This window comes from Artemia franciscana, chromosome 5 (assembly GCF_032884065.1).
Source record: "Artemia franciscana chromosome 5, ASM3288406v1, whole genome shotgun sequence".
Classification (NCBI taxonomy): domain Eukaryota; kingdom Metazoa; phylum Arthropoda; class Branchiopoda; order Anostraca; family Artemiidae; genus Artemia; species Artemia franciscana.
Window position 1 is genome coordinate 21,326,994 of NC_088867.1, and position 27,956 is coordinate 21,354,949.

Sequence of the window (27,956 nt, forward strand, 5' to 3'; positions counted from 1 at the left end):
CAAAGACCTGATATGTGATCCTTTCTAACCGTTCAAGAGAGTCCAAATTCTTCAAAAGAGTGAATGTAAATGTTCAATATTCGAAGTTTTCTCGAAAAAATTACTTTAGAAGAATGGTGTCTACCACGGTAATTCTTAGCTACACAGAAATATATAAGCAGAAAAAGTATGACTTTTGACGTACAGTGGTGATACAGCAATAGTATCTTAGTTAATAGCCTAATAAACACCAATTTCCGTCCACTACCGTCAAACAATTTAAACAAAGTCACTCCAAACGAAATAAACCCTCTCTACCTCCCCCCTGCCACAAAAAACAAGAAAACTAGTTGAGCTAGGAAACCATCATAGACCATACCTCTATATGTCCAAGAAAGACCACCTTTTATGAATTGATGATTAGAGCTAAATGTTGATAGATTTTCCTAAAATCGAAATTACTGGAGTCAGAACTGTTTAATTTGATATAATGAACTCAAAATGCTACAAAAAGCAAGGTTAAAACATTCATTCATATAACCATATAGAAGGTATGTACACAAAAAAAGAGAAAAAAAACTAACAACCGTATAAACATTACAAATTCATCTTTAGTTAGTTACAAACATTGAAGTTAAGGTAATAAGCAAACCCATTGATTTATGAAGAAACTGCAAAAAAGTAAAAGACAAGATGATTCACTCTCACATCATACCTCACAAAACAAGTTCTTAGAAGCGCTTCAATGTTATATCTCACATACTTCATTGTGCACTAAAGTAAGAGATGTTTGAATTCAAGCAATAGTTCTTTCTAAGACACTAAACAAGACAACCCTGAAAGAAAAACAAAAATATTATAGGAATTATTAATGACAAATAAGAAAGAAATGAGCAGTAGCACCAGTTCACAAAAATACAATGGAGGGAGGAGGCGATTTTTTGGATTTTTTTTTCTAAATCTAGAAGGGGCAGACCCCTTAGGAGGTTCTTTGGATCTAGCTTGGGTAAATGCCTCCGCTTATCCCTGTTTTGTTACGATATGTGCGTGAATAACTACATGTGTCTCTTAATGAACTAATTCACGTAGAAACGAATTTAACCTGCACAGTTGCTTCAAAAAGGCACGCAACTTAAAAAACGGAAAACAGGCAAATCACACGGAAAACATCAAAAATTATGCGGACAATAAAAATACAGAAAGTACAGAAAAGGGAGTACATCGTTCGAATGGAATCAATAGTAAAGTAATTATAAAAAAATACTTCATACAAACTAAACTAAACAAGGAATACTTCAAAATAAGAAATACCTCAAATAAGTGCCAGCTAAAATATCTCAAGATACCTCAGGGACTGGCCCTTACGCAGGGGGGGGGGGACCTTCGGGCCCAGACCCCCTCCCCGGAAATGGTTAATTTTCCCGTGGTTTCTTGGGATTTCCGGCAAAAGTAGGACATTTATTAAGAATCTAGATACATGTGTTAAGTCCTTTTTTTTTGGGGGGGGGGGGGATTTTACAGCATGTCATTATCCGGTCAAGTCACTGCCCAATTATTAACCCATTTTCTGTATAACTTTTTACCCTCTTTGAAGTAATTAGTGATTGTACTGTAATTTTTTTTTGTAAAGAGAGTTTGCTTTCCACAACAAAATAGAATTATCCTTGATATTAGGGCGTTTATCCCCCCTTTTCAGGATAAAGTACAGCTTTTATTGGATCAATTTTGGAAACTATCATTTTTCATTAAAATCGACGTTTTCGCAATAGAAGAACTACCCCCACAGCACCCATATTGCACTGTTAACCCTAAAATTTTCCTTTCAGTGGGATATAATAGATTAATCACTGGTTCTAAATCGCTATGAACATAACATGAGCCTAAAACGTACTTTTGAGGCTTCAGTCTTCTTCCTCCCATCCGCTACAATAGTACAGATTAATGTTAATCTGTATTTTCCGATATACTAGCCTACATTTATTTAGTTACTAAATAAAAAAAAATGCTACTTTATATCTGCTGTTTCGAAGGTTTTAGGCCTCCCCCGAAAAAACTTCCTGCGTACGTGCCTGTTCAGGGATAAATATCTTAATATACCTCAGTACAAGAAGCCAGACACAAATTTTTGAACGAACCTTTTTCAATTATTGAGGTCTATCTGTAAGTAGAGGGTCCTCAAAATTGGTTAATAGCTCACACCGAGTTATGTTCATACATCATAGTAGAAATCCATTTTTTGTCTATTATCAATGATTATTAAGGGTTTCAAGTAGAGATATTTCAGGGGGTCGCCATATGTTCAATAAGTGTGTCCAAGAGAAATTGGGGTCTGTCTTGGCAATAAATGTATACGATTCAAATAATCTTATGTATCATGTATCTTTTATTCTTCTAATGTTTTCTTGGGGGTGGGGGAAGAATTTGGGGGTTCAGTTTGTCTTTACATGAATCTGTCTTGGCAACAAATGTATACGATTAAAATAATCTTATGCACCATGTTTTTTTATTTTATTTATTCTTCTTTTTTTGGGAGGAGGGGGACTTGGGGATTAAATTTTCATTTTCATTCATAGTAGTTAGTTTAATAAACAGTTTCTTCTTCCTCCTCCAAAAAATGAGGTTTTATGAAGTGCTAAACTTTTAACGACCGGTTCAATTCTTGGAGAGACCAAACTTTAAACACACAATTTAAGTCGGTTAAAAACCATTATTTAAAAGAATCAAAAGAAAGCACAAGTTTTTCTTTTTATTATTTTTGCCGATTTTGTATACATCAAAGAAATTATTTTTCAGAATCCAGCTGGTACTTGCACGCAGCTTAGCTTATTACAATTCGTCGACATATACAGATACTTGACATATACTATACTATTATTATACTTTAAATATACTATTTATTATTACAGAAGGGGGACAGAAATTATAGAAAAATCGAAAAAAGAGTCGCTATTCGCAGCATTCCATATCCGTATTCAAGAAATTCAAAAAATAGAGAAAAAAGAGACATGACTCACCATACTTTTATAGCTTCAAGACCAAAGATGTTACAAAATGTTACACTTTCTTTTTTTCTGAGGCTCGGGAGGTTCCAATGCCGCAAGAATCGCCTCGTCAAAAACATTCTTTAAGCCTTTCTGAAATTATTTACAATGATATAATTAGTAGTCATATTTTCAGAATTGCCTATAAAGTAGAGTTCAGTAATAAAGCAGGCTAAGCCTATATTTAATGTTTTCAAATTTAAAACATTTTCAACGCCATTATTTCAAACTAGAAAGGCCCTAAGCCTTGCTAGATGTCAAAATAACTTTTTTAAAAGATTGAAGCAGGAATAATAAAACAAGCACAATCTGCAACATTAACTATTATTAATTAAAAAAAAAACTTTCTAAGAACGATATTTTTAAAAGAAAAGCAAAAGCCATAATAATCTTGAGATCGGAAGATATAGAAACCTACAAAATTGCAAAAGTGCATATGCCCCCGGGGGCATAATTTAAAATACTTGCCCCCAGGCTTAAGGGGTTTGTGTTAGCCCCGGAGTTTTTGTTATTTCATGTTTGAACTATTTTCAACAAAATGGCTATTTTAAAATTTTTATCAAATGGGTTTGGGGAAAAAGGGACGTGGGGGGCTGGTTGCCCTCTGATCAGTTTTGATCCTTAAAAAGGACACTAGAACTTCCAATTTCCAATCGAATAAGTCCCCTCCGAAGTCTATAGGACCAGACCTTCCATATGAAGTGCCTCCGAAAAAAAAACATATGAGCCGTATGACTTTTACAACAGGCAACGCTATGTTGCTCTGAGCTATATCATACCGGCTGAATCCTGCTAAGCTACCAACCACCCCTCCCAAGTTATTGTCGGTCTTCCACAATTCTTACGATCCAAATACCCCTCTACAAATAGTGTCAAACAGATGCAGAGCTGCTTGGGAATTCATGGGAGCATAGTCATTAATTACTTGACCAAATAATTGAAAAGAAAAGGCCTAGAAAAGCACGTTTTTCGTAAAACCCAAAGGTTAAATCTGTTAAGTTTTCGGATATTAATTTTATTCTTAGGCTTAAAATAGACGTTTCCTACTTATTGGCGAGACTGGCTAAACTAAGATTTAACATATTTACGTCTAATTTTATTATTTAATCGTGAACATCAAATTTTACTCATGAATTAAGAAATTAAATACATTTCATGTTTATACATATTTGTTGATTAGTGTTGTGGTACTAGTAATGACCATGGCCACGATTTTTATCAATGATTTTATTTTCTCCAACCCCCCCCCCCCCGACAAGCCTTGCTTTTTATGGGAGGTAACAACAAAAATTTCCAAATATATAGTTTTTAGTAAAATCTATTATCCCTTTCATTTTTCTGCCCACCAGCTTCTAGCGATTTGCAGCCAGTTCTAGGGATTGCGACAGCGATTCCTAGAGATCCCATCACAATCTTCATTTTCAAAGTCTAGTTTAGTCTGCGCAACTTTTTTGGTAAAAAAAAGTAACATCTTAAATACCCATAGAAAAATCACAACTCTCCAGCGGAAACTTTTTGAGAGACTGAAAGATATTTTGACGATGAAAGCCGCATGAAGCCGTGGCCTTAGCAATACCTCCTGGCAAAAAGTCAATTTTTTAAAAACAAGCTTTGTGTAAGTTGATACTTGTAATAATACTCATAAAAGACGATAAAGGCATGTTTATGGTATGTTGTGTTTGGCATTTCTAGTTATTATTGAAATCTGATTACACCAAAAGATGGTACTTGAAGTTAATACAATCAGAAACGCTTATCTTGACTTCAGCGTTTTAAATAAGCTCTAATACGTTTTTTCTGGATTCATTAAAAATTATTTTTCTTTGTTTAATCTTGGGATTAAGAGATTTGCGTCTAGGTGTTTCGACCATTTTTCTGATAACTTTTGTTTTCTTCAAACCAGAGGTAACCTTGCTCTTCGTGCGTGTAGCCGTGTATGCCATTTTAGACGAAGACATAACCATCCTCATATACTTAAAACTTTTCCTTTCAACCTGACCATGAGATCCCTCTCGTGATACTTTTTATCAGCTCGTGGACTAGTTATTTAAACTATTCCAGGAACACATTCCTTGTTTATCTTGAGAATATGTCAAGCTTCATTCTAAATCCTTTTAGGCACTAGACTCCTTCGCCTAGCCTTACTCTATCCCTTTTTGTACTTTCACTCCTATTTATTCACTCGTGAGATAACTAAGCTTAATCAGATAATGACATATCCCTACTGCACAGAGAGTCATCTCATATTCTTAGCAGGAGGTAGAGTAATTCATTCTCTTCTAATTAGTAATCAAAGGCTTCCTACTGCGTTTAACTAAGTGTTCTTATTTTGCTGTAACAAAATTTTTTATTAACTAGTCAAAAACTTGTCAGAGGAGAGGCATAAACAAGAAAAAAAACGTAGTGTATACTCTTTCACAAGAACCAAGAAAAAAAAATATTTCCTCCCTTCCCCAAACACAAAATCATAAGTCCATCTAACACTCCTCCGCCCCCCACCAAAAAGAATCCTTAAGTTTCAGAATTTTCATCCTAAAACTAGGGATTCCTCCCTAGCCGTGAGCCAAAACAGGGCATATGCAGACAAACCTAAGTATACAATTTGTCATCTTTTAATGGAGCATTAAGGCTTCAGACATAGACAAATAGACAAAAATAAATAGGTATAGTCTTTTGTAAACATCCTAAAACCAATTGACTCTGATTGTACCCTGGAGAAACTATTACCCATTGTAGAGCCTCAAGTGATTGTTTTCAGATTAACAATTAGCTGGGTGTTAGCAACAGGTACCAGAAATACAAAGTAAGATTGTATAAGTCAGTTTGTATGACACTTGGGACCTACCTGTGTTAAAGCTGAACATTCAACATATTTCACTGCTTTCAATTCCTTAGCAAGTTTTTCTCCTTGTTCAAGAGTAATTGGCTTCTGCTTGTTCTTCGCCAATTTTTCAACAGTAGCGGCATCATCTCTTAAGTCTATTTGTGTACCAACAAGAAGGAATGGCGTTTTTTGGCAGTGATGCTGAATTTCTGGGACCCACTGTAAAGATAAAAAAATCATTTAGGCTTAAAATAATAAAATAAACACAGGTAGGTGTATCACATACGCCCTAGCTGATCGCAAGCCCATTAGCACGGAAACTAGAGTACTCGAGCAGCTTTGCTTCCAGTGAAAAATTTAGAAACTTTCCTTATAGTTCTGAACTCTTGTCTTCCTCCCCAAGATAATGAAAATAATGAGCAGATGGGTAAAATACTTGATTTATTAAAATCTAGTTCATACCCCCCTTATGGTTTTTAGTTCTTCATGTCAGCAAATTTGCCTCATTGAACTGATCCCCTAATTAAGAAGCAGTGTTACAGCGAGATAAATTTTGGTACTAAACCTCCTATCTTAAGAAGAAGAAGTACACTGAAATAAAAAATTACACCCATCGAAAAAGGAAAGATTGGATCCACTTTGCAGAAAAATGTAAAAATTTATGAATGATAATAAATACAAAACCCAGGAAAGGTCAGTGAAAATAGAAAATAGCCCAGGCATAAATATTTAAAGATAGAAGCACTAGCAGACAAAATATACAGGAACGATTGACAACAAACAGAAAATGCAAAGCCCTGGTTTCGCCAATTTTTCGGATAATTTTTCAGGTCCTTCTTAGACTTTTTTCATCACCAATTCCATATCATATTTACAGCAATGTGGTCTTTGATAATACTATAGATTAGCAAAACTTGACTCATTTGTGATAAAATCAAATATTAGAGCGATTTGACCCAAAAGATAAGAGAAGATATGAATGATAAGACATAGAAAGATAAATTTTTGTAAATAAAGAAAGATAAGAACAATGTACTTTTTAATGATAATGTTTAATAAAATTTTACTCATTGGAAATGAAATTAAACATTATTCCCTCTAGAAAACATACTTACTCAGCTTAGAAAATACTTTCCAAGAGCTTCCATTTCATACATAATTTTAAATGATACAAGTATTACGAAAAGTTTGAGTATGAAATCAATAAAGACAGAAACTTCTAAATACACCCTTTATGTTTATCTAATATAAAATATTCTACTTCAAGATTTTGGCATTACTTTTTTTTATTCCATTTAGAAAAATCGTGATTATAAGAGAAAAAAAGAGATATAAGTGTATTTTAAAGCCAAATATACGGCCATGAACACAATACAGTAATATAAACGAAAGGCACAAGTAACATACGCTTTGATCAGCGATCATCATAAAACACTTAAATGAAACACTACTAATAATAGTACTTAATACTTGAAAACATTGTCATTGAGAAAAACACACTTGGAAAAACATTAGATCTACTTTATACTGGTATATTTTTTCTTTTTCTTTTTATTTAACAGAATTTCCAGATACCTTGCTATTCTACAAATAAACTGAGGCGACGTACTATTTAAGACACCTGGAAGTATTAACTCATTATTTTCAAATATCCCTTCCCTTATCGTAGAGAGCCCCTGACACCGGCTTAAGCAATGCACTATATAATCCTCTTTAACTCTGCAGAGCGGGCAAGTATGTCTGTCTTGATTGAAACATGAAGATGTTTTAAATCTTGCACTAATTGGCAGACAGTTAGCCCTGAGCTGCATCCACAACGTCAAATATCTAGCTGGTAAATTCAACTTAAGGTGGAACACCTGATCATAAACCACCTTAACATCCTTATAAAATTTTAGTGTTTCTGATTTCTCTAGTACTATCATAATCTCGTTTCCCAATTTGCATTTATATCCATTGGTCATCTACCTTCATTCCAAACAAAAGAAAAACCTGCTTTGTCTAAAATGTCTTTTATTTTTAGTGGCCATGATCTATTTTTCCCCTGCTAGAGTAAATCTTCATATACTGCGTTAAGCAACCTGTCACTGAGTAACTGGACGACTCTCAACCAAAATTTAATCATTGAGACTAGTCCGTAATTTTTTAGTGGTCATTATATTCAGATCGCTATTTAAAAACTGCGAATGAGTTGTTCTATGCAGCCCAAACAATCTCTTAAAGTACCCTAACTGAATACTCTCTAGCTGAGCCGCCTTCTCATGCCCCCAGATCTCTGCTCCGTAATGAGGAATGGGCATTATTCTCGATAAAAAGACCCTTTTATGTAACGACAAATTTTTTTTCCCCATTACATTATTCCGGAAAATTATAAACATTACCGCTCTTCCCCGGTTTAAGGCTTCCTTTATATGTGAATTCCGTCTTCCATTACTTTGAAAAATATATCCGAGATACTTAATTTTATCCACAACTCGTATATCCTCCCCTTTCACCAAAATTTACTTTCACATTTATCACTCCTCTTATTAAATATAACCACTTTTGATTTCTGAACATTTACCTGAAGGCACTTCATCTTTAGATAATCATCTATAAAATCCAGTAGCTTCTGCAAATTATGTGCCGCATTCGCCACTGGAGCAGTGTCATCCGCAAACAACAGCACTAAGAAGTTTTTATTACCTAATCTAACTGTTGGAGCCCCTTTTTTGCTAAAAATTCAACAATGTCATTAATAAGAAGACCAAAAAGTCGAGGTGACAAGGCGCTGCCCTGCTTTAATCCTTTCTTAACTTTAGAAGGCCTCGAAAGACCCCACCCACGTACTCTTACTATTGCACTAGTTTCAAAATAGATATTTACAACCAAACGAATGAAACAAGAAGGTAGCCCTATATCATCCACGCCTTTTTAAGCAGAACTCTATTAACATTACCAAACGCTTTTTTGAAAAAAAAAACAACACATTAACCAAACACATTACCAAAAATGCAACATATAACTTATTTTTTCCTGATCCATACTTTTTAATTAATCCACTTAAAACAAACACTCTATCCGTACTACTATAACCTTTTCTAAAACCTCCTTGTTCTTCTTTCATAACTCCAAAACCATCCTGGCAATCATTTAACCGGCTATCTAAAATTTTCTATAAGATTTTGCCAAATATAGGAGCTAAGGCTATCAGCCTAAAACTCTTTTGATCCCAGGGACTTCCCCTTTTAAATATAGATACCATTATCGATGTCCTCCATGTATAAGGCCATACTCCATTACTAATAATTCTATTAAATACGTAAACTAACACAGGTAATATCACACTAAGTGACCTCTTTATCAAAATTCCTGGTATTCCATCTATTCCTGGCCCAGACCTTCCTTTCATATTTCTGACAACTTTCCTAATTCCTTCTGACGAAACTTCTCTCATCAAATCTTAATCCTTTTCTCTCATAGGGAACAACACGAAATCACTCCAATTATCCTGACTTAATTCTATACATTCCCCTTCTATACTCTCTAAATGACTTGACCAAGTATTGACCGCTGGAATATCTGATAGGGCCTTTCTTTTATTTTCATTTGATTTCATATTTAACCAGAAATCTTTTGTATTACCTAGATTAAAAGCTTTCTCCAACTCCTTCTGTTCTTCTCAAAGCTTATATCATTTTTTTCTTTTTATCAACCTTTTACATTCTCTTCTTTTTTCTTTAAATCTTAACAATAATTCAAGATTTTGCTCATATGAAGAGTAATTTTTAACTGTCTTTAGTAAATCTTCTAAATAATTTTTCATAATTTTACATTCATTGTCAAAGAAGCTTACATTTATTTTCTTATTTAACCTTTCAGACTTTAAAGCAAAATAATAAATAATTGAACCCAATTCACTCAGAGTCAGATCAACACAAATTGATAATTTATGCATAATTTCAAGCCTTTCAATTACTTCGGGCCTTAAAAGTTCATTTCTCAGCACCTCCAGTTCCTCACCACTCCACTCGGTCTTTAACGGCTTCTTATAATAATCATTTTTTCCAGATCGTTATTACTCTTCTTCATTACATTTGTTTTTCCCACGATTCCCGTTATAAGGCTTAGTTTAACCTCCACTGGAAAATGATCTGACCCTAAGATACTTAGAACCTCAACGCACATTGTGTATTTCACAAGCTCAAGACCAACCAATATATAATCAATTATACTTGGATTTTTTCCTGATAGACAGGTGAACTAACCCACCTCTGCATCCTTACTAAATCGTCTATTTCCAACCACAAGAGCACTATCAGAGCATTGCTCTAGAAGTCTCTTACCCCAACAATTAACCTTTCTTTTAAAGTCCTAGCTACTTCTAGATGTCTTATAAATGTCAGGTATCAAATCTTGCGTTCTTACAAGCGAAGCCTTCATTTATTTCACAGCCCAATATAAGGGTTAAAATCACCCACAACTAAAAAATAATCATTTTCATATCGACAACGTAAATGTCTTATCTCTTCCTCAAGCAGATACCACGCTGATTCATTTTATATGAGCTATTCTGAGGAGCTACATATACCACTCCAAGCATCAATCTTTTGCTCCTTGTACGACGAATTAGAACCCATACAATGTTTTCTGAATGGCTAGGAATACGTAAATAATTTTGTAAACAACCCAACTTAATTAACACTAAAATACCACCATAATATCTCATATTTCCAGCCGCTTTTTTTTTCTGAATCACCTCTGAAAGTTGGCACTGAATCTTCACTGTGCCGCGTCTTAATCAAAGCAATAAAATCCACATCACGTAAATCTTGTAATATATGGTCTACCTTACTTTTTACACCTTTGACATTCAATTTAACTATACGCAAAAAACGGACATGACCATACTGTCCCTATTCACTTGGTAATAAAACATCATGTACTGGTAGGACGTAAGGCGAGACGGGGTCTTCATCATGCGGGAACGAAAGTCGATAGTAGTCACTAGTATATGCAGTAGCGGCGGGCCCTTTGATGAACCTTTATAGTTAACTTCTCTTCCCACAGCACAACTTACTTTTCACTTTTTTCATTTTAAATCGTAGCTTTAGGAGATTTTCTAGTTATTTCAGTAGACCTTGATGCGCTTTTGTAGGGTTGTGGTGAACGATCTTTTATATTGAGCTAGCCCCCGTTCCGGCATCACTCTCGGAATTTTCTGATACCAACTCAAAAGCCTTGAAAAAGTCCATTTTTTCAGCCACTGATTCAACCACATATTTCTTAATTCTTTTCGCTAGCGGTTCTTTATTCTGCCAGTACGGTTTAACGTTTTTCCGCCTATCAATTTTCATCGTCCTAGCATGTCCAGAAGCACCGAACTCGCCAAAGCATTGGACCCCCCCCTAACTCCCCCAAAGAGAGCGGATCCAATCTAGTTACGTCTATCACATATTTACGACATTTGCTTATTCTGCCCACCAAGTTTCATCCCGAGCTCTCTATTCTAAGCGTTTTCCAAGATTTCCGGTTTTCCCCTCCAACTCCCCCCAAAGCCCCCAGATATAGTTGGGATTTAAAATAACAGCTCTGAGACATGAGTTCTTTCTAAACTTCAAATTTCATTAAGATCCGGTCATCCGTTCGTAGGTTAAAAATAACTCAGTTTTTCTAATTTTTCCGTATTAACACCCATCCCAACTCCCCCAAAGAGAGCGAATTCAGTCCTGTTATGTCAATCACGTATCTAGGACTTTTGCTTATTCTTCCCACCAAGTTTCATCCTTATCTCTCCACTCTAAGCGTTTTCCAAGATTTCCCACTTCCCCCTCTTACTTCCCCCAATATCGCCTGATACAGTCGATCCCCCATTCGTAAGATACAAATTCCTCAATTTTTCCTCTCCCTCCAGCCCCCCAGATGGTCGAATCGGGGAGAAACTGTTATCAAGTCAATTTGTGCAGGTCCCTGACCCGCCTACCAATTTTCATCGTCCTAGCGCACCCAGAAGCAGCGAACTCGCCAAAGGACTGGAAACCCCCCCAACTCCCCAAAAAGAGCGGATCCGGTCCGGATATGTCAATCACATATCTAGGACTTTTGCTTATTCTTCCCACTAAGTTGCATCCCAAACTCTCCACTCTAAGCGTAATTCAAGATTCCCCCCCCCCAACTCCTCCTAATGACACTGGATCCGTTGGGATTTAAAATAAGAGATCTGAATTACGAGGTCTTTCTAAATATCAAAGTTCATTAAGATCCGATCACTCCTTCGTAAGCTAAAAATACCTCTTTTTTGTGATTTTTCAGAATTAACCCTCCCTCCCCCCTAACTCCCCAAAGAGAGCGGATCCGTTCTGGTTATGTCAATCACGTATCTAGGACTTGTGCTTATTTTCCCCACCAAGTTTCATCCCGATCCCTCCACTCTAAGCGTTTTCCAAGATTTTAGGTTTCCCCCTCCAAATCCCCCCAATGTCACCCGATCCAGTCAGGATTTAAAATAAGAGCTCTGAGACACGATATCCATCTATTTATTAAATTTCATGAAGATTCGGTCACCCGTTCATAAGTTAAAAATATCTAATTTTTTATAATTTAACACCCCCCCAAACTCCCCCCGATGGTCGAATTGGGGAAACGACTATTTCGATTTAATATGGTCTGGTCCCTCATACGACTGCCAAATTTCATCGTCCTAGCTTATCTTGAAGTGCACAAACTAGCAAAATCGGGACAGAACAACAGAATTTGCGATCGCTATATGTCACTTGGTAATCGGATTTTTACGTTGATTTTAAATATATAAGTTTCGTCATGTTTAGTCATATCCATCAAAAGTTATGAGCCAGAGAAAATTTGCTTCCTTATTTTCGAAAAAAGGATGAAACATCCCCTACAGTCATTGAATCTTAATAAAAATCACCCCATCAGATTCATCCTATCAGAGAATCCTGTTGTAGATGTTTCCAGCTCCTGTCCACACAAATGTGGAAATTTTTTTGCCAGAAGAAAGATCATGGATGCATGTTCATTTGTTTTTGTTTTTCCAGGGGTGATCGTATTGACCCAGTGGTCCTAGCTTTTCATGAGAGGGCTCTGAACGGAAATTATATGTTCTAGTGCTCTTTTGGGAAAAAAATTGGAGGACAACTAGGCCCCTTCCCACAGTTGCCCATCAAAAGCTACAAGCACGAAAAACTTTGCCATGTTTTTAAAAAAAGGGGAAGCATCCCCAGTAGGACAAGTGACCTTATAAAAATTACACCATCAGGCGTCAGTCAGGATGAATCTGCCAGACGTAACTTAACGTGACATGAAATTATTCGAGCCGCGTTTAGTGAACACTTTTTTTTCTCGGAGCCAAAGGTTTTAACTTAAAAAAGACTAACACTGGAGAAAGACCAAGATTAAAAAGATCAACAAGTCTACATCTCTAATAGAGTTCTAAAGTTTTCGTTCCTAAAGCAATTCTACTCCTACTCAACATATTAGGCACGAGTACACAAGACAAGACTTCATCTCGTTTTTTTAGGAACAGTGGGTTGTAATCTTAGGGTGAGGAATTTCCTTCCAAAGAAAAGTACATAGTCAAACTTCTTGAAAAATATTTAATTATCACAAAAAACTTGCACTGATTTAGAAAAAAACAATATTTTTGATTTTGGAGATATTCCCAAATGATACTGCATTTTGAAGAATGTTACTTTGTCATAAAAAAAAATCAGACTTATTTATTTATTTCTAGAAAAGTCATGAGCCCTGTAGAGCTTCTGCCGTGGAGGCTACTCCCAATATCTTTTATTTATTTGCCAATCCTATATATATATATATATATATATATATATATATATATATATATATATATATATATATATATATATATATATATATATATATATATATATATATATATATATATATATATATATATATATATATATATATATATATATATATATATATATATATATATATATATATATATATATATATATATATATATATATATATATATATATATATATATATATATATATATATATATATATATATATATATATATATATATATATATATATATATATATATATATATATATATATATATATATATATATATATATATATATATATATATATATATATATATATATATATATATATATATATATATATACAGAACCAGCCTCCCTGGGATTTTCATAAGAACACAAAATTTTAATAGATCTAAATCAATAATGAAGAATGCAAATAATAATGTGCTGCTTGACGGCCAAACAGCCCCGAACAGACTGGACAAAGGTTTGCATTAATTCTGTCCCTTAAAAGAAGTTTAGAAAATAAAAAAATACGGAATTACCTTTTCTCGAACATTCTCAAAAGAGGACGGAGACACAACAGAGAAACAAACTAAAAATACATCAGTTTGCGGATAGCTCAAGGGCCTTAGTCGATCATAATCTTCTTGACCTGAAGAAAAAGAAGATTTAGTTTGATTTTCATATAGATAAATGAATGCTTTCACATTATGAAACTACTTACATAAGTAATAAATATTTCGCATTGACATGTAAGAAATCACAGTTTGTTAAAAATTATTGGAGGCATTTTTTTTAACTATTACATACTACTATAAACACAATTCCTGAATAAAGACCCAACACAATGAACAAAACTTGTCTACACACCAGCAATGGCAATCTCTTCATTTTTTTGGCTAGAACAGAACTAAGGGAAAAAGCGATATGGAAAATTTTCACCTGGAGGGTGAAGCAAAAAAGCTCCCCTTTTTTAAATAGGCATTAGATTTTTTTTTTTCCAAATATTACACAATTAATGTTAATGCATAAAATTTCAAGTTTACCCGCGTTCAATATAGCTTATTGTAATTGATTTTCGTCAACTATACCCAATGAAAACCATTCGCTCAAACAGATTGGTTTATTGGTTTTATAGTATGTAAAGAAATATACTATGATGATCACACAGGCACAAAAATATACTAAAATAACTTTTCGATGTGAAATGCAACAAAAATCCCCTAAATGCAGGGTAAAAAGCTACATATAGCAATGTAAAAGTAGCTTTACAATTCATAATAAAAACAAAACGTACTATAGTTTGTCAATCATTCAGTCTACTATAGATTATATTAGCTGTCCTTGTAAGACCAGTCCAGATTAACTATTGAGAGCAAGGTTGCCACCCTTAGAAATTTAACATAAATTTTGGTTATTTGGCTAATATGCTACTGAATAACACTAACTTGGCTTCTTAACGCTCAAAATCCTTTGCACACATATTTAGTATTTATTAATTAGTTAGTTCCAGCAAGAAAAAATATAAGAAATTGAATAAACAGTATAAAATATCTAATATGTTTTATTAATGTTAGTCAAATCAATTTACCTGCAGTATCAAAAAGACCAAGAGTATATGGTTCTCCACCAATCATGACTGTCACAGCATAGTTGTCAAAAACCTAGAATGAAAGTGAAAGCATGGTGAAAAAGCATAAAGCAGCGACTACTAAAACAGGCAATTGCTTTTTGAAAAGCATATACATGGTACTTATAAAACAATGATCAAGTACACATCACAATTAAACTAAGGCCTATTACTTTTATTTCATGTTACTTATACCAATCACGAAAGCACAGAATCTACCTCCAATATTAGGAAGGATACAACAAATATAGTAAAACCATAGCCAAGTTGGAAAAATCAATATATATATGTGGATTTACTTCATATATAAACTGCAAAACAGCAGTTTAGATTCATATATAATCTCAATTAATTACTTAAGACGTAATAGATAAAAATACGTCTTTTCCAGTTTCCAACCAGAGCAAACTCTTAAAAATTCTGTTTACAATTGAATTTAATTCTTGCTGTCGCTTGTTCCATGCATTTTGCTTTAGTTGTTGTGATTCTCACTCGCTAACTTTCCATTCACATTTACCTGTGCTTCATTTTCATCAATCAACCCCTTAAACATTTTAAGTGACTTTAAATTAGAATTAGCGCCTTGGTAAAATTACACTTTTTTGTCAATGTACCTTTAACTTTTGCCTTGGCTTGTCTTCTGTCATTATAAAGAACATAATGCTGAACCTTTCTTTTCTTAACAAAGGCATGGTAAGCATTAATGACCTTATCCATGTCAAAATGCTAAACCTAGTCATCATAACTATCATTTTCAATTTTGGTTCGTTTTGATTCTTGCTATCACTTATCTTCTAACCCCGTTTTCATTTCTTCTTCATTTTGGATTTTCATTACTTCAGACAATTTGCAAGTGCCCTTTGCTTTAGCTGCCCTTATTGGTCAATATTTACACGATGGTCCAGGTTGTAGATTTGTGAATTGCTAAGGTGGTGGGACAAAAACTTCTTTTCTTTCCAACTAATTATCATTTATAACACTTGTAAATTTTGGTTTTTTGGGTCTTGTCTCATTTGATAGTCCAGGTTTGTTGAATATCACTCATTGTTAATTTAATGCCAATGCCCTTTGTTTTAGCTGCCCTTATTAGTCTAGTCTTACATGATGGTCCACGTTGTAGATTCGTTAATTGTTCAGGTGGTGGGACAAAAACTTCGTTTTCTTCCAATAAACTATCATTTATAACACTTGTAAAATTCTGTTTTTATTGGGTCTACCTCTAGAAAAGTTTGTCATACTGATATGTCTTTTCATACTACAGTCTTTTCAAATATATTTGATTATTGAAGCAAGTCCAATTTCTAACACCAATTGTTTACTCAGCTTCAAAATGTTATTTTTCTTTTTTAAGGTTCTGGAATTGTTGTAATTCTTTGTTAAAATATATACCAATATTTTTGCAATCGCCAGTCTTTTCCTCTTTATGCAAAAATGACATCACTCATATAAACATGTTTTTCCCCAAAATAAAGATTCTTAACGAATTTTCTCAAACTTCTGACCTATCTAGATCTTTTTTTTAAGTCCAGAATGTCCTAGGATGCCAATTTCCCCGAAAAAAAATATGGAGCCATTTTCAGGAAAAAATACATACATATATAAATAAATACACAGTTATTGCTCTCTTTTGCTCATGTTTGGACAGATGATAGATAGACTTATCTATAAAAAATGCAATACATATATAATATATATATATATATAAATATATATATATATATATATATATATATATATATATATATATATATATATATATATAAATATATATATAAATATATAATATATATATATATATATAATATATATAAATATATAATATATATATATATAATATATATAAATATATATATATATATATATATATATATATATATATATATATATATATATATTTTACCACCAGAGTTTGGGGGAAGGAGAGGTATTTTGGATTCCCAAATAATAAGTTATAAAATGGCAGCAAAAGAATATCGTTCCTGGAATGAGAGGGTCTTTTCCTTCAAGTTTTGACAAGAGCTAATTCCTACAGTAAATCGCAACATTTTAGTTGTGAATTTCACACAATTCGGAAAGGGATGGGAAACCCCTTCCAATTTACATACTTTTATAAGCTAAGGGCTATAAAAAGCTAATTCATGCTTCAACTAGAAATGTCCTTTAACTGAAACTAAAGACTGACAAGTTGCTGATATACTATGGTCTTACACTTTTTTTATTTCCTAGACATCCCTGTCTTCAAAGCTCCCTTTATGTGCATGACACTATCATATCCACCAATGGCATCCTCATACCCACCCAATTTTAGGTAGATTAGTCTGCCAATGCAAATTAAAAGTTGTTTTTTTTAAACAAGAGCTTAAGGTATAACTGAAACAGCACTAATTTCAGCTGTTGTAAAAAAACTACATTAATAACAAGATATATTCGGAATTTTTTCATAGCAGAAAACATACCAAACAACAAAATAACTTTCCAATTTATAACATTAAAATCAGCTAGGTCAAGAAGAAAAATAAAAAAATACAGCATTTGACTTCATAGTCCCTACCAGCAGTGCTAATCTACATTTCATGGCCCTTCAGCCAGGAAGTGCAAAATAGCATTGGATAAAAATATTTTGATTGTTTATATTTAGGCTGTTTCCTACTGGGTATCCAGAGAAATATGGGGGAAAAATACAGGAAGCATCAGATAATTTACCCCAACCACTTACACAACTTCCAGCCAAAGGCAGAGAATCAGGAGATTAGTACCTGTGCAACACAGAACATTCCATGCAAAAAAGCTTTTTTTTGTCAACTTAGGAACTATGTGTCTAATTCTGGTATTCTCCCAAACAAAGTGGACAAAGGTAATCCAGGAAGTACCCTTAAAAACGCACAAAACATAAATAATAGAAAGTAAAAGAAACTTCATGCTTACCTCTTTGTAAAAAATCAAAACTAAAACATAGCAGAAAAGGAAAATTACTTACTGTAGGCACATATTCTGAGGGAAATTTGTTTGTTGTGTAGGAGATCAAAAGGCAGGTTTTACCTACAGCACCATCACCTACAACAACACACTTGATTGTCTGCATGTTTTACAAGCCTAAAAGCAAAAAGAAATAAATTATACATTTGGGAGGTTATACAAAAGTCACAATAGCATTCAGAAGATATGCTACAAGGCAGGGTAGTGTAATAAACATGGTGTATGCTTAACAATATCTAGTTCTCAAAAGAAAGTGAACAAGTCAAATGTTTCTGTTCACTTGCATTCTGTAGATAAAAGCATACTGAAAAAAGAAATATACATAAATAATTTTAGAGTTTAAAATATCTACCCATTTGATGCAAACTACATTGATTTTTCAAAGTGCATAAAACAAAACAGAAAACAAGATGGCATCCATGAGTATAGCTCTTTTAATCGTAAATATTCACTTTTAGCACACCTGGCAAAACTCATTTGTCTGACATACAGTCAAGACAGGAAATCCTTTGTCAAGAAGCTGAGTAATTAGCTCGTAAGTTTTGAGTAGGTTGGTTTCAACTGACTTCCTTGGAAGAAAACCATATTGTTTGCCTGAGATAATGCTGTTGGAAACAAGATGCTTAAGGAGTATTGTGGACAATTCTCTCTAAAACCTTAGCAACAGCAGACTTTAGGCTTTTAGGTCTGTAGTATTCCACTTTAGGTTGGTCCCATACCCCCATTTGAATATGGGTTGGTCCCCTTTTTGAATATTTTGACATCTCCCTGATATAGCTCATCCCAGTTGATGAGTCTTAGCTCCCTTCTAATTGTCTCATAGTCTGTGTAAGCCTGTCTTTTGCATTTACTTTTCAATGAACATCTAGAGGTGATTATTTCTATAGCAAGATGGTTGCTTTTCTAAACTGGTGTTAGATAGTTTACCTTCTGAATTGCATTGATTCTGTTTACAAACACCAGATCTAATACCATGGATTGTTGGGAGGTGTAAAACTGAGTGGGTTGGTCAATTAGTTGGTAGGCAGAAAGGTCATGTAGAATCTCAATGAAAGGTGTAGCTTTAATGAGGCTATTGGCAGTAGAGTAGCAAGGGCACCCATCCTTCCAGATCAGTTCTGGGAAATTGAAGTCAACTTCAATAATAAAATTGCCTTTAAAATTTTCAATAGCTTGACAGAGCATTACTGAAAGAGTGTTCTCAATCTCAATGGCTGAGTGTGAAGACAGGCTTCAATAGATACAACCAAATCTGAGAGAGTGTTGGTGCTGGTCTTCATCAGTAAAGTCAAACCATCCAGATTCAACAGAGGCTGAATTTGCCTCAATGCTCAGCTCATGTACTGCATATGTATTTTTGATCACAGCTAGAACACTGCATTTGTGTCCTGTAAAAAGAAGGTTAGAAACAACTTGGTAACCAGGCATATCAATGTGAGAATCTTCTAGCCTTGTTCTTAAATTCTTAGGACATACTTCTGTTAATAAAACGAGGTCATAGTCCTTTTGGTACACCAGACTCCTAAGTTCCTGTAATTTGTTTGTTTGTTGGTCAACATTAGATAGGGAAATAGAAAAGTCTGGACTTATATGTTGACTCCTGTTTTGGTACCAGCTGATCCTCTTCAATTGGCTCAAAGGGGATAGCATCTGACTGAAGTTCTTGAGATTTGACATCAGAACTGGTGGTTGTGAATGGCAAGGATGTATCTGTTGCCATTGGGGATAACCCATCATCACTTGAGAATACACAATAACTTTGCCATAGGTCTTGGACACTTTCACTTAGTCCTCTACTATGCTCACTATAGCTAGACACTTTATTTATAACCCTATGTACAAGTCCCTTATTATGCAGGCTTAGTGCTGCATGGGCACCAACTGGGACTGGGGTGCTTCTCTTTGGCTTGGTCTGTTTTTGACATAATTTGAAAGTCATGGATGGCTAGGTTTATTTCCCCAGCAGCAGTTTTGGCTTTAAGCTATTCTACAAACGTTTTATGGCAGGCATGGTCTTCCCTGGACATGTTGTTTCTAAATTGTATTTTACCTTTCTTCTCAAAAGATTTCTGCAAAATTTGCTTTTTAGTGGGCAGGAGTCTTTGTACATTGGTTACTGAGTTGCATTTTATACCAAAATCTTTCTCTAGGATGACAAGAATAGCTCTGCTGTCATCCTGGGAGGGTTGTATACAATAAGCAATGACATTGTTTTCCCTATTTTCTCTGTCTCAGTGATGCTTCAGCTGATCTTGGCAGCTGAAGCACTGTGATGTGAAGCACTCTGAGGATGTACTTTGCATGCTAGACACATCCACCTGAGACTGATTTTCTCCACCATTTTATTGAGTAGGTCATAGAGTCAGGCAGTTCTAGGCAAGCTGCACAGACCCAATTTTCACAGTCATAACAGTTAAGTGCTGATGAACTCTCATCTAAGTTTGCAGTGCAGGTTACACACTTATCAATGGTTTTGGGGGCATCACTGTTTCTATTCAAAATAGAAGTATGTTTCTATTCAATGTCACTTATTCTATGTACAGTTTAGAGACTTTCAAAGCAGTGGGTGGTACCAAATACAGCACTGTTACTTATTCTGTAGTCCAGTTTAAGAATTTTCCAATTTAGTGGGTACCACCACAAGAAGAAAAGAGCAACAAAGGCCAAACAATGTTGACAACTATACTGCAACTATCTCTGTATAAAAAGAGGCAAATGTTGGTTAACCATACTTTCAGGGTAAAGTCCAATTTTTTCCAGCACTATGAATATATGGGAATATTAAATTTGTTCATTCAGTCCTTGGAAAATTATTATTTCATGCCACTTAGTTTTATTCACTAATAACAGAATGCATCAACATCCTCAACTGATGTCTATCAATAGTCTATCAGCAACACTAAAATCCAGAATAGTGTTAATTCAATGTAGGCTACTATGGCTTGTGGGCTATTGAGATCTTTATGTATTAGCAAAAGGTTAAACAATCCTAGTATAAAAATTGGAAACTCCAAATAAACTTCTCCCAAAAAATAAATAAATGACTCCAACTTCAAAATTGAAAAACATACTTAGCCAATATCCAATAAATTGATTTAAATTATCAGTTGGACTATTGTTGTTATTGTTTATATTAACAATGATGACAGTATCAATACCTTTGATACATATTGATACTCCAATACAATATACTCTGATATTACAATACAATCCAATACCTATGATATGATAAGATATTGATACTCCAATAAAATATCAATACTTTTGATTTGAAATTACTTTGTTCACAATATTCCCTTGAGAATTCATAGATATAATCACAAGACTTCAAAGTCTAAATATATAGGACATAACACTATGGTTAGGCCATTAAAATGTCACTTAGGGTACCATAAAATTGATGAAAACACAAATAATAAGGAGAAGTGGCTTTATCTCATAGATTAGGGGTGCATATCCAGGGCTTCAAAATTAAGTATGCACATGGGTTTGTATGATTCCAGGAGATTTGTATTAACTCATCTTTGAGAACAAAAACCATACTGTGATTTTTGCAAAAGATTATTTGCTTCAAGATACAGGATAACTACAGAATTGACTATTCTTTCAAGAACTTTAACAACCACTGATATTATGCTTATAGGTTGACAGTTTACCACAAGGTCCTTTCTACCAATTTTAAATATAGGAATGATATGGCCAGTTTTCCAATCCAGCGGTTGTAGAATACTCACCTTGCTTTGCTTGCATTAGTGTCTTATTTATAGTGTTTTATTTATTCTTCCTTGTATGAGTGATTGCTTGCTTGCTTGTACATATCGCTTTTTCTTTTTATAGGTGCTTGGGTTATAATAAACAATTAAACATCTACATGGTGTCAGAAGTAACCAAGTAAAGATGGATTCAGTTCATTGCTCAACACCAACGATCGACTGGAATTCACAAAACTTGAAACATTCATGGAATAGATTTAAGCAGCATGCAAAATTAATGTTCAGTGGCCTCCTTAGTGGTAAAGCAGAAACTGTGAAATGCTCATACTTGCTCATATGGGTTGGTGAAAAAGGCAGGGATATATTTAACACCTTCACTATTGCTGACTCAGAACAGAATGTATCTGCATACCTGGCAAAGTTTGACACTTATGTGGAACCAATGGCAAACCCCATTTTTGCCAGATACAAATTTCACAAAAGGAACCAGGATGCTATAGAGACAGTTGAACAATATGTAACAAGTCTCAAGATCTTAGCAAAAGACTGCTCATTTGGGAATTCAGAAGATGAAATGGTCAGGGACAGGCTAGTTTTTGGTATAAGAAATGACAGAATCAGAGAAAAGTTGCTTACACAGGGATCAACACTCACTCTAACTACTGCCATTAACACAAGCCAAGCAATGGAAGAAACCCAAGCACAACTACTAACTATGAATGAGGCTGAGCACAAGACAGCTATCAAACAAGAAGTCGATGTTGTGAGCAAATATCCTGAATGTTATATGTGTGGTGGACAATATTCCCGTGGACACAAGTGCCCCGCAAAAGGAAAAACATGCTCAAAGTGTGGTAAGATTAACCATTATGCTAGAGTTTGCAAGAGTAAAACAGTTCACCAGCTAGGAATTGCAGGAACAAGCTCTGGTTCTCAGGATATACATGCATTAGACTTCTCCCCTTGCTCGGGAAGCGAGTTGTATATTGATTCAATTCATTCAATGAATCAAACCAAAGACCATCACATTGATCTGTACTTCAGTACACAAAAGAAGTACATCAGCTTCAAGCTTGATACAGGAGCAGATGCCAACATACTTCCATTTAAGGAATATGAGAGATGTTGTCCCCATCCCACACTAAACAAAACCAACAGTATACTGACAAGCTATACCAATGGGAAGTTGAACGTATATGGAGTGTGTGAAGCTGAAATACAATACAAAGATAGGCCTGGACAGAAGCACAAATTCTTCGTGGTTGACACTCAGAAAGTGCCAATAATTAGTAGGCAAACCAGTGTTGATCTTGGTCTTGTCAAATTCATATTTGATGTGCAAACAATGCAACCTTGCCCTGATCGAATCAAGATCATGATAGACCAATACGCTGATGTCTTTGAGGGTATTGGCCAACTTCCTGGCGTGTGTAAGCTGACGCTGAAGGAAGGAGCAGTTCCTACAGTTCAACCCCCAAAACGTGTACCATTTGCATTAGAGAAAAGATTAAAGGCTGAACTCGATCACCTGGAACAGATGAAAATCATTGAGAAAGTTACAAAGCCTACTGACTGGGTTAATTCTGTTGTAATAGTGGAGAAAGCAAATGGGAACTTAAGGATATGTCTGGACCCCATGGACCTGATCAAGAACCTAAAAAGACCACATTATCCGATCCCAACATTCGAGAGCATCACCCAGAGGTGTGCTGGAGCTAAGATTTTCTCCAAACTTGATGCCACTAGTGGATTCTGGTCAATGATGCATGATGATGAATCATCCGACTTGACAACTTTTAACACCATCTATGGTCGTTACAAATTCAAAAGGTACCCCTTTGGCCTAAACTCAGCACAAGACGATTTCCAGAGAAAAATGGAAGAGGCCTTTGAAAACCTCAATCTAGGCCTAATAGTCAATGACATAGTCATTTGTGGTGCTGATGATAGTGAACATGATGAAAGACTGAAGGCAGCACTAGAACGTGCGCGTGAGAAAAATGTTAAGTTTAACCAAGAGAAATGTGTGTTTGGTGCAGAGAGCATCCCATACTTTGGGCATCTTCTGACCTCGGAAGGAATAAAGCCCAACCCCGAAAAAACTCGGGCTATTACGGAAATGCCACCGCCAGAAAACAGTGAGCAGCTTCAAAAACTTCTAGGCATGCTTAACTACCTGTCGAGGTACATACCAAACTTGTCCTCATTAAACAAAAGCCTAAGAGAGCTAGCACGGGCTGATGAGTACAAATGGAAACCAGCTCTTGAAAAGGCATTTTCAAAGATAAAGTCAGCCCTTTGCAGCAACTTAGCATACTTTGACCCAAAGTGCGAAAACATAGAGGTAAAAGTAGATGCATCAAAGCATGGTCTAGGCGCAGTACTACCAGTTGACGATAATGTTGTTGCCTTTGGCTCACATTCAATGAGTGAAACCGAGCAGCAGTATTCACAAATAGAGAAGGAATTGCTGGCAGTTGTATTTGGATGCAAGCATTTCCACCAGTATATATATGGCAGAACCGTAACAATAACAACAGACCACAAACCTCTAGAAAGCATCCTTGTAAAACCGATATCCAAAGCACCACCATGGCTACAACGCATGATGCTATGAATACAGCCATATAGTTTGAAATTTGTATACAGACCAGGTTCTGAAATACCTGTGGCTGACACCCTGTCAAGGTTGCTCACACCTGACCTCAACAATGAAAACGAGAAACAAGTAGAAGTCTTTGTCCATACACTCTTCAAAAACTTACCTATAGCTAATGGGAATTTGGAAAAAATCAGGAATGCAACCTGTACTGAATTACGAAAATTAAGCCAGACTATACTTTATGGATGGCCCCTATCTCGATGACAGTGTGATTCCAGCTGTTTGACTTTCTGGAACTACAGAGACAAACTTGTAGTCAACCAAGGCATAATCTTGAAGGGGATAAGAGTTGTAGTGCCCCCATCCATGCAGCATGAGATCCTACAACAATTGCATGTATCACATCTTGGCATCACCAAAACCAAGCAGCACGCTAGGACTGTTGTATTCTGGCCTGGTATCACAAAAGATATCACTTCATATATATCCCAGTGTGATGCATGCAATGCCTTTCATGACAAGCAGCAGCAAGAGCCACTTATATGCTCAGAGATCCCAAAGCTACCCTGGGAACACATTGCCATTGACATCTTCAACTGGCAAAATCGCCAGTATCTTATCACTGTCGACTACTATAGTCAATTCTTTGAGCTTGATAAGCTTGACTTATTGACATCATCAGCTATCATTGTTAAATTAAAGAGCCAATTTAGTTGCCATGGAATACCAAAATTACTTACATCTGATAATGCTCCAAATTTTCTGTCATCAGAATTTGAGCAATTTGCCAAATTATGGGACTTTAGCCACGAAAGCAGTCTGAAATATCCACAAGCTAATGGACTTGTTGAAAAGACAGTCCAAACTGCCAAAAAACTCATGTCAAAGGCACTAGAGGACAAATCGGATCCATACTTAGCAATCCTTGAATATTGAAACACACCAATTGATGATAGTCACCACTCACCTGCAGAATTGTTGATGAGTTGCCAGCTTTGTTCTGTACTACTGGTGATTTCATCACAACTTGAACCAAAAATAGTGCCTTACTTGTCATTTGAATTCAACAAACAAAAGAAACAAGGAATTCAGAAATCTTACCATGACTGAACAGCAAAATCACTGACTGCATTGAAGGAAGGGCAACCAGTTTGGGTCAAACTTAGTGACAAAAAGAGGTGGGAAAGAGCATTGCTAATCAAAGTTTTTGAAGATGCTCCCTGCTCATATCTGGTGAAGACTCAAAATGGCTCAACTTATTGGAGGAACCGATGACACATCAGGCCCCAAATGAGTCCAATTGATGATCCTCTAGGGACCAAAACAGATAATACTCTTCATCCCTCACCAAGACCCATCTTTGATGGCCCATCATTTGGAGCTGGAAAGGTCTCGCCATTTGGAACCACACCGTTGCCACAAGTACTATCGGATCTGTCATCTCTAGAGCAAGCATTAACGTCTCCTCTTGCCCTTAGAACTCCAGGGCCTATAGCTGTACCTCTACAGAGCAATGAGGATGTCTCTACCCAGATGCCAAGAGATACCAGATATACCACTTGTTCTGGTCAGTTAGTCAAACCTGTCATTCCCTTGGATCTTTGAAGTAGTAGCTTATAAAGAAGAGGAGATGTAGAATACTCACCTTGCTTTGCTTGCATTAGTGTCTTATTTATAGTGTTTCATTTATTCTTCCTTGTATGAGTGATTGCTTGCTTGCTTGTACATATTGCTTTTTCTTTTTATAGGTGCTTGGGTTATAACAAACAATTAAACTTCTACAGCAGTGGTCTGGAAAAACTCAATGATAGGTTGAATAGTAGGATAGTGGCCAAAACCAGACTGCTTGACATTTATTCAGGATATGAGGATTAATGTAGTCAGAACCAGAAGATTTTTCTTATTTTTAGAGATGCAATCTCCATTAGAACATGTTTCTGTTTTTAACATGGATGCCCATATACTGAACTTTGGGGGGGGGGGCTTTCCTGGTGTATTTGGCACTTCCAATGCTGTATAATGGAAATCTCAAAACAAAAACATAAAATGTAAGGCAGCATCATTCAGCTGGTGGGGAGGTGATCTCCCCCTGATGGGTTCCATAGTTATTAATATAATTTTGCTTATGTGTCCACATTTGTTGGCATACTTGATGGTGCTGATCACAGTATTATTTTATGGAAAACAAGCAATAACTTATACTTTAATTGAAAATTAGTTGTTTTTAAGAGCTCAAGTTTTAATTTGTGGTAGGAGTGATTATTATATTTGTAAAGAAAATAAAAAAAAGGAATCAAGTGGTATGTTCACTTTATTGTTAAGTCATTTATATAAATTGTCATAGGGTAATTTTTTGATAACTTATCATTCTTAAGAGCCCAGAAAGTGCTTAAATTTGAATTTACAGCAGAGGCAATTATTATATTTGTAAAGAGCATAAAAAAGGCATCAAATGGTATGTTCACTTTACTGGTAAGTCAGTTATATCAACTGCTACAATTTTACCCAAGCTAATTATTTGTTAGTGCACAAAGGAAACTGGTTTTACAACAGATCAAGAACAACAGTGTGGTAGATGTAAAATGCAAGTTGACTTACCTAAAAATTTATCAATGTGTTAACAACAACTATTCTGTATAGGCCTATTATTACACAAGAATTGTTTTCTTAGCATGTTCCTTTCTGAATAGCCCCTAATCTAGACCTTTACCCAGAATTTGTCTTAAATATGAAAAAAGACAAAAACCCAATTTAAGCTAAACCCAAAATTGTATTTTTAAAACCTAGGGTTGAGGCAAAGTAACCTATGTCTATACTCATTTCAAATTCAGAACCCATGTTTAGGCTAGATTTGTTCTTGCTAGCCCTACCCTAAATTTTAAGAATATTCTGCATAATCTTCTGTGACTAAAAAACAGGGTTGGAGAAGCTGTATGAGCTTATGCACATGATTTATTTTAAGACACAGCTGAGGCTCTAAATCTAATTTAGGCCTATTACTGACAGTTTTTATTTACCAAGGTTATTTCAAAGATTGAAAAAATCTCACTATCTCAATTTTAAGCAAACTTTTTCACTGTGGCTAGGCAATCTATTTATATGGGACTGAGCCTAAGGTTAGGCTGATGAATAGGGCTTCATGGTCGTACAAAGTAGTCTCCTAGTTTTCAATAAGTAACTGAAAGTTAGAAAAGCAAAAAAAAAGAAACAGTTAAATACTAATTAGTTTTTACAAGTGGTAGATCCCAGTAATTTCAATGCAGTTTAATTATCCACCTATCTCATTAAATCTTCCTTTCTTTCTTGATGATCCCCGTGTTCTTATACTTGTCCGGTTACTTATCTGACGAATTCAAGCGTTTTATGAGACGCACACGACTTCAGAGGTTA

At 35.1% G+C, this 27,956-nt stretch overlaps 2 protein-coding genes across 4 annotated transcripts; one reads left to right on the forward strand and one right to left on the reverse strand.

The window, feature by feature from the left end:
• Positions 1–441: 441 nt before the first annotated feature.
• LOC136027093 (cdc42 homolog) lies at positions 442–27,956 on the reverse strand. Of its 3 annotated transcripts, none has more exons than XM_065704044.1 (7): positions 27,843–27,956; positions 18,253–18,368; positions 15,237–15,309; positions 14,188–14,297; positions 5,866–6,063; positions 2,994–3,113; positions 442–815 (listed from the first exon to the last, which is right to left on the reverse strand). In XM_065704044.1, exons 2-6 carry the CDS (start codon positions 18,355–18,357, stop codon positions 3,024–3,026), a joined length of 576 nt encoding a protein of 191 aa, XP_065560116.1. In that variant the 5' UTR covers positions 18,358–18,368; positions 27,843–27,956; the 3' UTR covers positions 442–815; positions 2,994–3,023. The 3 variants fall into 3 exon arrangements, with proteins under 3 accessions (XP_065560116.1, XP_065560114.1, XP_065560115.1); XM_065704042.1 differs by having other exon boundaries at positions 27,800–27,928; XM_065704043.1 differs by having other exon boundaries at positions 27,786–27,886.
• Positions 22,149–24,581, forward strand: LOC136027697 (uncharacterized). The gene has a single exon (XM_065705147.1). The coding sequence runs from the start codon at positions 22,149–22,151 to the stop codon at positions 24,579–24,581; it is 2,433 nt and encodes an 810-aa protein (XP_065561219.1).

What these genes read in the sequence shown, in the direction of transcription:
- LOC136027093 (XM_065704044.1), bottom strand. Translation starts at nt 18,357, where the DNA reads ATGCAGACAATCAAGTGTGTTGTTGTAGGTGATGGTGCTGTAGGTAAA. An exon ending in CCTCAGAATATGTGCCTACA is followed by an intron (nt 15,310 to 18,252) that starts GTAAGTAATTTT and finishes CTTTCATTCTAG; the next exon opens with GTTTTTGACAACTATGCTGT. An exon ending in AATGTTCAGCTTTAACACAG is followed by an intron (nt 3,114 to 5,865) that starts GTAGGTCCCAAG and finishes AAATAATTTCAG; the next exon opens with AAAGGCTTAAAGAATGTTTT.
- LOC136027697 (XM_065705147.1), top strand. Translation starts at nt 22,149, where the DNA reads ATGGATTCAGTTCATTGCTCAACACCAACGATCGACTGGAATTCACAA.